Here is a 14,914-nt window from a genome sequence, read left to right as displayed (position 1 = left end):
CTAGAGTGTGAGTTCACTGAGGACTGGTTTGTCTCTTACCCACTGTTGGATCTGTAGCACCTGGATTACAACCTGGCACACAGTATGCTTTCCACAAGAAATCCAGTTTAAATGAACCCAGGAGGCAGTTCTGTGAAAGTGCTCCACTGGAAGCAATGACAGCTAGTGTTTGCGGAGGAGGCACCATGAGCTGCCCTGTGTAATGTGCTTTTTCTATGTTCCCTCCATCAAAAAGGGAAACAGCAACACATTGTACTTTTGCCATGGGCTCTAGAATCATACTGCCTGGGTTCAAACACAGGATCTGCTTCTAATTAATTATTTAACTCTGAGCACGTTCCTTGGCCTCTCAGAGCCCCAGCTTCCTTGGCTATCAAACGGGGTAGTTAGTATAGTTAATGCCTTGTAGGTCACGGTGAGGAGTAGCTGTGGCCCACATACAGGAAGTATTTAGCATCATGCCAGGCACCGATGAGCACTTAGGAAACATTACCTCCTGTGGTCAATAGATTCCATGGCAAATCTAAGAGTTTTATACAATCATACCCATTTTGCAGACGAAGAAACTGAGGCTAAGGGTGATTCTATGAGTTTTTGAGGGCCAGACAGCCCAGGGAGGGCTGGCTCTGGGAACTCTAAGCCTAGGCTCACTGTAAACATAGCATTTACTAAAATGATGAGGGCTGCTCCAGGAGGCCCCTTGAACTTCTATGGGATCAGGGTAAGGACAAGCTCCGTTTTCCCCAAGAGTCTTCCCTCATATTCTACATCTGTATCTTTCTGTTCCCTGCCCACTTTCGAGTTCAACCCTTTCAGTACCAGCCCTGTTGGGAGGGAGGATGTTGGTTTGTTATCTTGGCTTTGACAGCTCAAAGGCAGAGATATTTCCTGCTTAAAAGACTCCCTGAAGAAGGAGGAGGAGGAGAATCAGCATTGTGGGCTGCAACAACCGTCTTCCTTTTCCTCCAACCCTTTGGGTCAAGGGTCCTCACCCTTGGCTGCTAGTTGGAATCGCCTGGGAAGCTCTGAAATATCCAGAGGTCCAGGCCCCAACGCAGACTACTTCCATCTGAGCCTCAGAGCGGGGTTGGGTGGAGGGCTACGGGGCATCGGCAGTTTTTTCATGCTCCCCCAAGCGATTCCAGCGTGCAGGCAAGTTGGAGAAATGGTGCTTTTGGATCAGCCCTCGGCTGCAACGCTGAAGTCGATTTGGGGAGCAGTAACTCTTTTCTCAGCCTAGGACTGGCTGCTGGGGGATTCGGGCAGGCTCTCCAGAGGAACCAGCCAGTGAAGGACGTTTGCGTGCGAGCGATCTGGCGTCCAGCTGTGCCCCGAGGCCCAGCTTGGAGACGGCGGGTCTCCGGGTCCCCGCAGGCAACGACACGTGCGGCCGCTCCGACCTGTCTGGTTATCTACCGAGACCGCCAGCCGACCTCGGCGGCCGCCGCGGGCCCACCCCGACCACAGAGGTTCGCAGGAAACGCCCGGGGCTCGGGAATTCCTACCTTGGCTGCCGGCGCTGTCCTCCGGTCCCCGGAATCCTGCGACTCCGGTTCGATCTGTCGCCGGGGCTCCGCCGTCGCTTTCGTCTGCGCCCGAGAGGCGCCCACTAGAGCGCAGGCGCCACCTAGTGGGCGCGGGGCGGAGGCGCGGGGACCGGGCGGGGAGGTGGGAGAGCGGTTGGTCCCGGGCGGAAATGCTGCCCCGGCTGCCCACGTGGGCGGTTTCCCAGCACGCTGCGCACCCTGGGCGCAAATCCCAGCTGGGTGGGATCACCTTCACTCCCTAGAGGGCACTGGAACCTGAACTTGCTGAACTTTCTCTTGGGGGCACGGAGGGGCAGCCAGGCCCTGGCTGCTGGCCTGAGATCCATTCTGGGATTTTCCTGGCCGGACTCAGGGATCTTGCCTTTCATCCAGAAGCTTTCGGTACACCCGGATTTGGCAGAGCCGACTCTTAAATATATTGCGAGCATCAGAAGATGCAGGGGACTGGGCCTCTCTCAAACCCAGGGAGGCCTTTGCCCTACAAGCGATTCGTTCTTTTAGCCCCGCCTCCAACCCCCACCCCACCGCACGCCACCCCCCATTTCCTATCCTCCCACCCCCTAGCAGTTACCTTTCTTTCCCTGTTCCCTCCAGTCTCTTTCGCTGTTATTAAACATCCAGTCTGTATCACACCCTGTGTATAGAGTCCAGAGACACAGGCTCCTAAGAAGTTGGCCATGCAGGTTCTATTTCTGACCCGGGCGCCTTTGACATTGACATTCCTTTGGTTGGAGCCATCCTGGCACTGCGGGACATTTACATCTCTGATTCCTTGGCGCTAAATGCCAGTAGCCACCCTGAAGTCATTGTGACAACCAAAACCACCCCTTCATATTTCCAATTGTCTCCTGTGTTGGGGGAGCACCGCCTTAGGCTGAGAACCTGTTAGCTCCTTATTAAAATCAGGAAAATGGTGAATTATTGAAAGTGTGTACATTTCATTTTTTTTTTCCCTCCAACCCATGTTAACTGAGCACTTACTATGCGCCATAGAAGATACTAGGAAGGACAAAACACCTTGAAATCTCTGCCCTTATTGAATTCACCTTTATGTAACAAATTAACTTTCAGCACACACGCAGATGCAATACCATGCAACTAAGCTCTTGGCCGGATAAGTACAGGGTTTATTTATTTTTTAATGTAGCAATTGATAGGGCCCCAAAGGTGGAGAGTGCCCTGGTGATGGAGGCAAGTTTGGCAAGTCTTCTTTTAAGGCAGTTTATCTCTGGGGTGATAGTTGGAGGGAAGTTGACCAAAGTGGAAATATTAGAGACAGTTAGTGACAGTGAGACCTGGGTCATTCCCCCACCCCCACCTGCCTCTGCCTTTGGTCTCTCTGTCCTGGTGTCATCTGGTCAAAGTGGCCATCCAGGACAGGAGGGGGAGGGGGTATTGTCTGTGGGCAGCACCTAGAGTGACGAGGGTGTGTGTGTGTGTCTGTTGTAGGGGCCACCCCAGCCTACCCCGGGTCAGTTCGTGCCCTGGTCAAGGTGAATCTGTCAGAGAAGTGCTGACAGGCACCTTCCTATTCTGTCACTTTAAAGTGTCTCTGAGTCACTGTCATGCCTTGCAGGAGCTCCCTTCTCCGCCCCACACACCACCCTCCTGGGCCCCAAAGCTTGCCCAGGCAAGGACCTAGCTTTAGAGCATAACCTCTGCGATTCTGATGCCAGGCATCACCTGATGAGGTTAAAGGTTTCCTAAAGAATGTCTCCTCTGGGTTCTTCTAGTATTCTGTTCATTCCACTAATTACAGAGTTTTGGGGACTGTGGTTGTCAACTGGTCTGTTTTTATCCACAGGTTCTCCATAAATGATCTCCTTGAGGGCCTGAGCCATGTTTGATAGGTAGAAGTAGTGTCAATAATAATAAAAATAATTTGTAACATATTAAAGTGAAGTCACTCAATCATGTCCGACTCTTTCCGACCCCATGGACTGTTGGTTACCAGTCTCCTTCGTCTACGGGATTTTCCAGGTAAGAGTACTGGAATAGGTTGCCATTTCCTTCTTCAGGGGATCTTCCTGACCCAGGGATCGAAGCCAGGTCTCCTGCGCTGTAGGCAGATGCTTTACTGTCTGAGTCACCTGGGAAGTGTTGTAACATATTAGGCACTAAGAATTTTATTTGGCTGTGCAGCTTGTGGGATTGTAGTTCCCCAACCAGGGACTGAACCCAGGCCCTTCGTGGTGAAAGCATGGAGTCCTAACCAGTGGACCACCAAGGAATTCCCAGCACTAAGAATTTTTAAAAATTATTTTTAAACATTTATTTTGGCTGCGTTGGTCTTAGTTGCAGCATACGGGATCTTCGTCGCATCATGCGGGATCTTTCCTCTCTAGCTGTGCTGATTGGGCTCCAGGGCCCGCGGGCTCCGTAGTTCTGGTGTTCGGGTTTAGTTGCTCAGTGGTTGCAGCACACAGGCTTAGTTGCTCCATGGCATGCAGGATCTTAGTTCCCCAACCAGGGAGCGAACCTGTGTGCCCTGCACTGCAAGGCAGATTCTTAACCACTGGACCCCCAGGAAAGTCCTGGCACTCAGAATTTTAGATCGACTGGTTTAATAATAATAATAATCCTATGAAGCAATCACTATTATTTCACCCATTTTATTGAGGAAGAAACTGAGGCCCATAACGCTTAAGTAATTGCTGTTGGGTAGGAGAGTTAGCAAGCGGTGTGGCCAAGACCTGAATTTGGATTGCCTGCCTGCACAGCCTTTGCCTTTGAGCACTTCGCTACTGTTGACTGAGCACCTGGACAACCGCACTGGATACCGTATCTTAGATATGAGGCAGGATGGACAAGGGCCTCTCATCTGCATCCCTCTGTGCTCCTGTTCTGTCCATTCTTTCCTTCAAAGGGAGAATTTTCTTTGCTGCATTTTGTTTTTTAATAAAGTCATGCTGGGAGATGTAACCTATTTTTTTAGTAGGTAAGAGCTTATTTGTCTTCTACAATGATGCTCCATTATAGAAGGTGAGGGGAAGCCCCTGGCAGTCTAGTGGTTCAGATGCAGGACTTTCACTGAGGGTTCAATCCCTGGGCAGGGAATTAAGATCCCTCAAGCTGGGCGGAGAGCCTCACTCACCAAAAGAGGGTGAGAATCCTCTGTCCCTCGAGGTGGGTGGAGCTAGAAACAGGGGCACTGGGGGCATGGGCAGGAAGTCGGGACCCTGGCAGAAGCAGGGGTAGAGAAGGAAGGAGGTGAGGATGCCAGACACCAGCAGGAAAGGGGCTGGTACCCATCCCAGGAAGGGCACTTGATCTTGTGAGGCTGGCCCTTGCACTGAATGGCAACTTGACTTTGGGGGTCCTAGTATGTTTATGGCAGAAGTAAGGTTGGTCACGTTCTGGTCACGGACTGCACGTGCAAACCCTGCCAGATATGAGAGGCATTAGCAGGAGGACACATATTCTGTGTTATTGACTCTTTCCAAAAGCCCAGGAGACTGAGAGTCAGAGAGGTTAAGCCACTTGCTGTACACGTAGCATGTGTACTGCAGAGCTTGTTTTCAGTCTCACGTCCCTCTCATGCTGAATCGGGATGCTTCTTTTTATTTGTTTATTTGGCTGCCTCAAGTCAGAGTTGTGGCATGAAAGATCAATCTTCGTAGCGGCCTGCGGATCTTTAGCTGTGACATGTGAACTCTTAGTTTCACCATGTGAGATCTAGTTCCTCGACCAGGAATGAACCTGGAGCGCCTGAGGAGTCTTGGCCACTGGACCACCAGGGAAATTCCTGAATATGATGCTTCTAACCCTATTAGTCGCTCAGTCATGTCCAACTCTTTGCAACCCCATGGATTATAGAGTGCCAGGCTGCTCTGTCCTTGGGATTGCCCAGGCAAGAATACTGGAGTGGGTTGCCATTTCTTCCTCTAGGGGATCTTCTTGACCCAGGGGTCGAATTCACGTCTCTTGCATCTCTTGCGTTGGTAGGCAATTCTTCACCACTGAGCCACCTGGGTTATTAGCTGTCTTTCCACAAATGAATGATGAAATGAACTGAACTCCTCAGGATGGATTTGCCTTCTTCGTTTGGGCCAGGATATCAGTTCCTCCTCTACCAGCTAATTTTCTGCTTATCTCTGGGAAGCCGCTCTCTCTCCCCTTTTCCCCGTACTAAAGCATGGCATTCTGCCTCACAGTTTAATTCCCTGCAGAGACGTTGCCCCCCTGCAGATTCTGTGCCCTTGAGAACATGATCCACGTGGATTGTGCTAGATGGTCTGTTTACTTCTCCATATCCGTTCTCCTTTTCTACCCTGCTCTGCATCCTGGGGGACTGACCTAAATAAGCAAGAGCCAAAGGCTTCTGTGTCCACTGGTTCAAGTTGGGTTTGGCCGACAGGAGACCTGGGAGGGACTAGAAGGAGAGAGGACAGTGAGGTTGGGCTCCCTTCCTGCAGGGTGCTTGGGCTGGCCACTCCCCTGCCTACAGCCAGAGCTTTCACGTTATCTTCATACAACCCTGTCTGCCTGCACATCCAGGCCTCCTTAACGGAAATTCACTAAGGTTCTGGAAAGCACATGGCACCCCAAATGGAACCTTGTACCATGTGGCTCAACCAGCAGCTGTCAAGGTAAATTAGGGGCAGGTGTGTTTGTTTGTTTATTCAAATGAAAAGCAGGAGAGAAAGGATTTTAAATGATCTGGAGTACTAGGACCAGATGGCAAATAAGCCCCTAGGCTCCTGGCAAAACAGTTTTTATTTATTTTTGTTTGCTTGTTTGGATGCTCTTAACATTTTTTTTTGGTTAAATTAATATACAGCAAATTTGACTTTAAAAACATTTTGGTGTACAGTTCTATGAATTTGAGCACGTGTATAGATTTGTGTAACTAGCACCACAAACAGGACACAGAAAACCAAAAAAAAACCTCTTTCAAGCTATAACTTTGTAGTGACACCACTGATCTGTTCTCCATCTTTATACATGGTGCGTGCTAAGTCACTTCAGTCATGTTCTACTCTGTGTGACCCTATGGAGTGTAGCCTGCCAGGCTCCTCTGTCCATGGGGATTCTCCAGGCAAGAATACTGGACTGGGTTACCGTGCCCTCTTCCAATGGATCTTCCCGACTCAGGGAGGGAACCCACATCTCTTATGTTTCCTGCATTGGTAGGTAGGCTCTTTACCACTAGTGCTCTCTGGGAAGACCCACATATCCTTGTACATAATGTATATGTATATATAAATATAAAAATATATGTGTATATATGTATGTATGTATAGTTTCTTGCCTAATTGGCATGTGGGATCTTAGTTCCCTGACCAGAGATTGAATCCGCAGTCCCTTGCTGTGGAAGCACAGAATCTTAACTGCTGGATTGCCAGGGAAGTTCTCTCTATCCTTACATTTTTGTCTTTCTGAGAATGTCATGTGAGTGAAATGAAGCAGTAGATAATCTTTTGAGACTGGCTTCTTTCACTCATGAATATCTTTGAAATTCATCAGATCTGTTACATGTAACTGTAATTTTCCCTTTTTATTGCTGAGTAATAACCTGTTATATGAAGGTTTATCTGTTGTACCACTCTTTATTCACATTTGGGTTGTTTCTAATTATTGATTATTAATAGAGCTGCTCTAAATGTTCATGTACAGGTTTTCATGTGAGCATTGGTTTTCTGGATTTCAGAAAGGCAAAGGAACCAAAGATCAATTGCCAACATTCGTTGGGTCATAGAAAGAGCAAGAGAGTTCCAGAAAAGCATCTACACCTACTTTACTGACTATGCCAAAGCCTTTGACTATGTGGATCACAACAAACTGTGGGAAATTCTTCAAGAGATGGGAATACCAGACCACCTTACCTGCCTCCTGAGAAATCTGTATGCAGGTCAAGAAGCAATAGCTAGAACCAGACATGGAACAACGGACTGTTGTTCCAAATTGGGAAAGGAGTACTTCAAGGCTGTATATTGTCACCCTGCTTATTTAACTTATATGCAGAGTACATCATGCAAAATGCTGGACTGGATGAGCCCAAGCTGGAATCAAGATTGTCCGGAGAAATATCAATAACCTCAGATATGCAAATGACACCACCCTTATGGCAGAAAGCAAAGAGGAACTAAAGAGCCTCTTGGTGAAAGTGAAAGAGAGTGAAAAAGCTGGCTTAAAACTCAGCATTCAGAAAATGAAGATTTATGGCATCTGGTCCCATCACTTCATAGCAAATAGATGGGGAAACAATGGAAACAGTGACAGACTTTATTTTGGGGGGTTCCAAAATCACTGCAGATGGTGACTGCAACCATGAAATTAAAAGATGCTTGTTCCTTAGAAGAAAAGCTATGACCAACCTAGACAGCATATTAAAAAGCAGAGACATTACTTTGCCAACAAAAGTCTGAATAATCAAAGCTATGGTTTTTCCAATAGTCATGTATGGATGTGAGAGTTGGACTATAAAGAAAGCTGAATGCCAAAGAACTGATGCTTTTGAACTGTGGTGTTGGAGGAGACTCTTGAGAGTCCCTTGGACAGCAAGGAGATCCAAACAGTCAATCCTAAAGGAAATTAGTCCTGAATATTCATTGGAAGGACTGATGCTGAAGCTGAAGCTCCAATACTTTGGCCACCTGATGCGAAGAACTGACTCATTGGAAAAGACCCTGATGCTGGGAAAGATCGAAGGCGGGAGGAGAAGGGGACGACAGAGGATGGGATGGTTGGATGTCATCATCAACTCAATGGACATGAGTTTGAGCAAACTCTGGGAGTTGGTGAGGGACAGGAAAGCCTGGTGTGATGCAGTCCATGGGGTCACAGAGTCGGACATGACTGGGTGACTGAACTGAACTGATAGGTTTTCATTTCCCTTAGGTGATGTTATGGATTGAACATGTCCCTCCCCACATTCATATGCTGAATTTAATCCCCAGAGTGACTGCATTTGGAGCTTGGGCCTTTAGGGTTTCCTTGGTGGCTCAGGGGTACAGAATTTGCCTGCAGTGCAGAAGATGCAGGAGATGTGGGTTAGATCCCTGGGCTGGGAAGATCTTCTGGAGAGGGAATGGCAACCCACTCCAGTATTCTTGCCTGGGAAATCCCATGGAGAGAGGAGCCTGGTGAGCTGCAGTCCATAGTGTCACAAAGAGGCAGATACAACTGAGCATGCGAGCGTGCACCGAGGTAATTAGGTTAGATGGGGTCCTAATCCCATTGAACTGGTGTCCTTATAAGAGAAAGGGCCTTCAGAGTTCTCTCTCTTTGTGAGTGCAGGGGAAAGGCCATGTAAACATACAGCAGGAAGGTGGCTGTCTACAAATCAGGAGAAAAATATCCCTCCAGAAACCAAACTTGCCAACACCTTGCTTATGGATGTCTTAGCCTACAGACCTGGGAGAAAATGTCTATTGTTTAGGCTACCAATTTGGTGGCATTTTTTTATGGCCACTTGAGCAGACTGATATGGGTAAATAGTCTATGGTGAATATATGTTTAACCATATGAGAAGCTGCTGAACTGTTTTGCAGAGTGAGGTTACCAGTTTGCATTCCCACCAGGAACATATGAGAGTTCTGGTTGCTCTGAAGCTTTGCCAACATATGATATCCATAGTTTCTCTTTGTAGTTTTTTTAACCAGGGATTTAGTTTAGTTTCCCAACCCTGGATTGAACTGGGGACCTTGCATTAGGGAGTCTTAACCACTTGCTTGACCACCAGCAAGTCCCTATCTGTTCTTTTTTAAAAAATATTTATTAATTATTTTTTTTGGCTGCATGAGGTCTTAGTTGTGGCACATGTATCTTCACTGTGTAACATGGGATTCTTCATCATGACGCTTGGGTTCAGTAGTTGCAACACACAGGCCTAGCTGTTCCAAGGCATATGGGATCCCAGTTCCCCGACCAGGGATCGAACCTGAGTCCTTGGCACTGAAAGATGGACTCTCAGCCACTGGACCCCAAGGGGAGTCTCCCTATTTGTTCTCTATGTTGATATCTTCTGCATGCTATGTTGTATAGGTAGTACAAGTTAAGAAGGCATTTTAAAGCTGAAAATGTATTGAAATTATCCTACTGAAGTCCCATCCATTATTGGGTGGTCCATATCCCATTTCTCTTTCCTTGTCTTTCCACTGCCTCATTCTGTTCCTAGGGCAATGTCCCCTAGGCAGAGCCAGCTAGTGATCCGGTCAATTACAGTCTTCATCAGAGGTGACTCCATTTCTGAAAAAATTAGGGAAGAGGTTAAGTGTGCAAGTCTGGCTTCATGAGCCTTTATGCTTCATTTAAAGTTCTACTCTCACTGTCTTGAAATTCTTAGCAAGTTTTGAACAAGGGCCCACATTTTAATTTCACATGGGCCCTATGATTGTGTAACCTGTCCTGGGTGTGGGCGTCATGGGCAAGGCAAGGCTTCTCACCAGATTCACTCCGAAAAGGGCCCTCATCTGTTCTCACCAACCACACCTCTAAACTAAGCCAAGCCCAACCTGAGGGTTTTACCTGTCTCTTCGCTTCTCCTACTGCCTGTCTTTTGTGCTGAGTTGGTATAAGCATGATTAATCTGGAGGTTTCATGAGAGAATCATTGGCTTAGCATCTCAGTATCGCAATGAGCATTTGCCTTAATTAGGGCCTCTAATTAATCAGAAGGCAAATGCAACCTCCTTCTCCCACCCTGACACCTCCAGACTGTACTTTGGGGTTTATACGGGAGAGGTAAATTGACAACATTAAATGTCTTCCTAATTGTCATTCTGCCAGCCTGGTTGGCAAAAAGCTCATTCAAAGGCAGGTGATTTATAGGGAAAGCTTACCACATTCTTGTGGATCACTGAGTGCCTAAGTCCTGGAAGATAAATGGCATGAACCAAAGGCAGTGGGGGTAGGGCAGGCAGGGACAAGGACTGGGAAGATTCCAGAGCTTGCAGGCAGCATCCTGAAGTGGCTGCCAAACACAGAGTTGACCTCAGGCCATTGACCTGGACTCATAACCACTCTGGACTCAATTATTTCACCTCTCAGTTCAGTTCAGTTGCTCAGTCGTGCCCGACTCTTTGCGACCCCATGAGTCGCAGCACGCCAGGCCTCCCTGTCCATCACCAACTCCAACAGTTCACTCAGACTCGCATCCATCAAGTCCATGATGCCATCCAGCCATCTCATCCTCTGTCGTCCCCTTCTCCTCCTGCCCCCAATCCCTCCCAGCATCAGAGTCTTTTCCAATGAGTCAACTCTGCATGAGGTGGCCAAAGTACTGGAGTTTCAGCTTTAGCATCATTCCTTCCAAAGAAATCCCAGGGCTGATCTCCTTCAGAATGGACTGGTTGGATCTCCTTGCAGCCCAAGGGACTCTCAATCAAGAGTCTTCTCCAACACCACAGTTCAAAAGCATCAATTCTTCAGTGCTCAGCACTCTGGCATGGGGCTGTTTGATTGTGAGAAGTAAACGAGAGGACTTGTGTGAGATATCCGAGGCTGGCATGTACCCATCCCTCCATCAGTGAATGGGAGCTAGTGTCACTTTCGATGGCTTTGTGCATACTTGGAAAAGAGTGCACTCTGTGCTTCTCTGAAAAGCTACTTCGTAGACCTGCCTGATCCTCTTTCTAGCTTCCTGGGAGCTGGGCCAGAATATTGGGCTCCTTTTGGAGTTAGGAAAAGAAAAGCAAGATTATCAGAAATAAAATAGAAGTCAAATATAGAGTGTTTGGCTTCCCTGGTGGTTCAGTGGTTGAGAATCCACCTGCCAATGCAGGGGACGTGAGCTGGATCCTTGATTCCGGAAGATCCAACATGCCTCAGAGCAACTAAGCCCATGTGCCACAGCTACTGAAGCCTGAAATCCCTAGAACCTGTTCTTCAAAATAACTGCAATGACAAACCCACACATGCAACTAGAGAAAGCCTGCTTGCAGCAACAAAGACCCAGTACCACCCAAAAAAAAAAGAAAAAAAAACACCACCCAACTTAAAAATATATAGAACATTCGTTCACAGCTTGGAAAACCTTTACTCATATGTCCATATTAAAGAGCAATGACAGGCCTCCCAAATTGATGACACATATGATGGTGCATGAAGATGGTCTGATGGGGACTTTAAAATAAATGAGAATGGTCATAGAGTGGAATCTGAGGGACCCCAGTTCAAAACCCACCCCTGCTATTTCGTGGCTGTTAGACCTTAAATAATTTATCCAGTCTTTCTGAATCTCAGTGTCTCCATCTGTTAAATGAAAGTTAAATAACACAATCTACCTCTTGGGATGGTTGTGAGGATAAAACAAGATGATGAATGTAAATTGTGCTTGGCACAGAGTAGCACTTGGTACCTGATAATTTGCTTATTTATTTGTTTGTTTATTTTTCTTCCAGTTGTATTGAGATATAACTGACTATAGGGCTTGCCTGGTGGCTCAGTGGTAAGGAAGCCGCCTGCAGCGCAAGAGGTGCAAGAGACTCAGGTTTGATCCCTGGGGTGGGAAGAGTCCCTAGAGTAGGAAATGGCAACCCACTCCAGTATTCTTGCCAAGGAAAATTCCATGGACCCTGGAGTCTGGCGGGCTACAGTTCATGGGGTCGCAAAGAGCCCAACACAACTGAGTAACTGAGCATGATTGATAGCACCGTATGAATTAAGGTGTACAGCCTAATGTTTCGACTTTCCTATATCATGAAATAATTAGCACAATAAGTTTAATGAACATCCATCCTTTAAAGAACACCCATTCTTTAAACAACATCCTTTAAAGATACAACATTAAAGGAACAAAAAATTGTGTGTGTGTGATGAGCACTCTTAGGATTTACTGTTACCAACTTTCATATTTAACATACAGCACCGTTAATGCTACTTCTTTTCATTACTTACTTGTTTGGGTAACCCCTGGAATCCACGATCTTAGGACTTCCCTTCTCATTCTTCTTCAACCCTGGGTGGAGGCGGCATTCTAGGGTGGGGATGGCCTCCAAGTGGGGGGTCTGTGAGCCTCGGGAACTGAATATGACCCTGGGACAAGGAGGAAGGGCACAGCTAGTTGCTTAGTAACAGGGCTTTCTTTGCCTGCGAAGAGAGGCCTGGTGTTTACAGGTAACTAGGTGGGGGGGTTGTAATTTGTAAAGAAGTTACAGGTTAAACAAAAGGGAATTCTTCCGATGGAATGAATAGGGCTTGGTTCTGAGAACTAGTTGTCTTAGCCGGAAGGGCCCCCTTCCAGGCTCAGCCCACCCCACAGATGCAGAGGGAGGAGGGGGTTAGGGGGCGGCGTTGTCATTATGCAGATTGGGCTGGTGTCTCCCGGTGACCATGGAAACCAAACCCGTTCTCTTTCAGCTGTGCTCCGAGGAAGGGTTATTTAACTCTGGCCCCGGCGGATCAGCCGCACAGACCCTACTCACCGCAGGGCCTCCCAGGGCGCTCGCCCTCAGCGTCCGACTGAGATGGGGTGCCATTCCAGCAAGAGCACCGAGGTGGCGGGGGAGTCCCAGAAACCCGCAGAGCAGCCCGAGGGAGAGGAGCCAAATCTGGGGGCTGACCCAGAGGCCGCGGATGGCAGAGACACCTCCTTGAAGGATGGCGCCCCGGAGCAGAACTGAGATGCTTCGCTCTGGATTCGAGGACCCTCACCTCATCCCTGGAACTGCCTTTGGCCAGTGAAACTCGAGAGAAGCCCCGTCCTGAGAAGCTCCAAGGAGGAGGAGAGGGGAAACCCCCGCCTTCGGGATCCAGGCTTCACAAGTCACTTTCACCGGGCTTTGCTCTGGAGCTGTGAGGGGTCCCAGCCCCGATAGCCCTACTTCCCCAGCTCCCCGATGGACAGAGAGGATGAAAGAAGCCTTCTCACATGATGGGACTTTTCCCTGAGCCCCCTGGCTGACTACTCCGACTCTGACCCATCTCTGCTGCTGAGATGTGATGGTCCTGTGACCGACGCCCCCATCCTTCCACGTTCTTCACTTTTCTGAACTCTGAAAGCTCTCTGGCCATAGTGTTGATGGGGATGTGTTTCTTGTTTTGTCTTGTTTTATCCCTCCCTCTCCTTTCCCTAATAGCTGGCTAAATAGCCAGTGCCCCTCACAGGAAGTTTTAGGGTTTGGCTCCGTCCACACTGTTTGTTTGAGCACTTCAATATTTAACTTGGAGAACTGTTAATGAGTTATGGGAACAATCAGAATCAGACTGGGATCATGGCAATGGAAGACAACAAGGCCTTGATCATCCAGTAAGTGGAACCCTGAGTACTGGTGGGAAGGAAGGAGGAGGGTTTCCCATTCCTGGTGTTTTAATCCCCAGAAAAATGCCCCTCTGCTGATGTTCCTGTGTCTCTTCCCATCAAGAGTCTGTCAGCCTGAACCCTCGAGCGTTTGAGCTCTCTGTATCCAGCCTTCGGAAATATTTCGCTGTTTACTCACATGTCTGTCAGCCTCTCTTTTTCCCCTCCTTGCATGTGTTTTCTTTTTAATGCGACTCAGAAGCATTTTAATTTGAAATCAAACAGACATGTTTGCAAATAAATGATGACACAACACGTTTGAAAGACAGGACTGGGGAGTTGAGATTAGAGGATCAGCGGGGAAGGGTGGGTGTAATTCAGTAGAACGTGAGTGAGAAGCGGGGCTATGAGCCTGTACTTGGTTTCAGGCATCACGGTCAGGATTTACACGAGTGGTTTAATGTAACCACCACAACCATCCCCATTTAATAGATGAGAAGGTTGAGGTAGTGAGAGATTAAATAACTTACCTGAGCATGGCCAGCCAGGATGGGGCAGAACCCAGATTTGAGTCCCAGATTTGACTCCCCCCCCAGCAGCTGAATTCACCTGTGCAGAGTCCTGCCTAAAGTGTATGGGGCCTTTCCCACAAGTAAATGGAAATCCATGTTCTTTTCCAGCCTGTGTGTAGTCGGGGCCATTTCTCTTTACTCAATTTACTACTTGCCTATGGGGGAGGCAACTGGTCAACTAGGATCACCCCCACTTGCAGGCTGGGCTTTGTGTGCTTGCTCAGTCATGTCCGACTCTTTGTGACCCCACGGATTGTAGCCCGCCAGTCTCCTCTGACCATGGGATTTTTCCAGGCAAGAATACTGGAGCGGGTTGCCATGCCCTCCTCCAGGGGATCTTCCTGACCGAGGGATTGAACCCGTGTCTCCTGCACTGGCAGGCGGATTCTTTACCACTGTGCCACGGGTGATGCTTTGAGGGCCTTTTATTTACTACTCTGGGAGTGTGGGGTGTGTTGGGTGATGAGAAGCAGGGAGATGGAAGAATGGAGAAAAAGAGGCAGCATGCTACTGGAAATGACCCTTGTTTTGGCCATCAAAACCTCAGAAACTGAATAGGATTGTTTTGAGAATCTGGCAGCGGGGGTAAAGAGAAGAAGGAAGGACCAGAAGTAA

General features: G+C 48.1%; 1 protein-coding gene across 1 annotated transcript; it reads left to right on the top strand.

The window, feature by feature from the left end:
• Nucleotides 1-12,860: 12,860 nt before the first annotated feature.
• On the top strand, nt 12,861-13,195 carry CHD9NB (CHD9 neighbor). The gene has a single exon (XM_069549827.1). It carries the CDS (start codon nt 12,955-12,957, stop codon nt 13,108-13,110), a length of 156 nt encoding a protein of 51 aa, XP_069405928.1. The 5' UTR covers nt 12,861-12,954; the 3' UTR covers nt 13,111-13,195.
• Nucleotides 13,196-14,914: the final 1,719 nt, after the last annotated feature.

Source organism: Ovis canadensis, chromosome 14, assembly GCF_042477335.2.
Source record: "Ovis canadensis isolate MfBH-ARS-UI-01 breed Bighorn chromosome 14, ARS-UI_OviCan_v2, whole genome shotgun sequence".
Lineage (NCBI taxonomy): Eukaryota > Metazoa > Chordata > Mammalia > Artiodactyla > Bovidae > Ovis > Ovis canadensis.
Note: the sequence above shows the minus strand (reverse complement) of the source record. Positions and strands in the feature narration are given on the sequence as shown.

What these genes read in the sequence shown, in the direction of transcription:
- CHD9NB (XM_069549827.1), top strand. Translation starts at nt 12,955, where the DNA reads ATGGGGTGCCATTCCAGCAAGAGCACCGAGGTGGCGGGGGAGTCCCAG.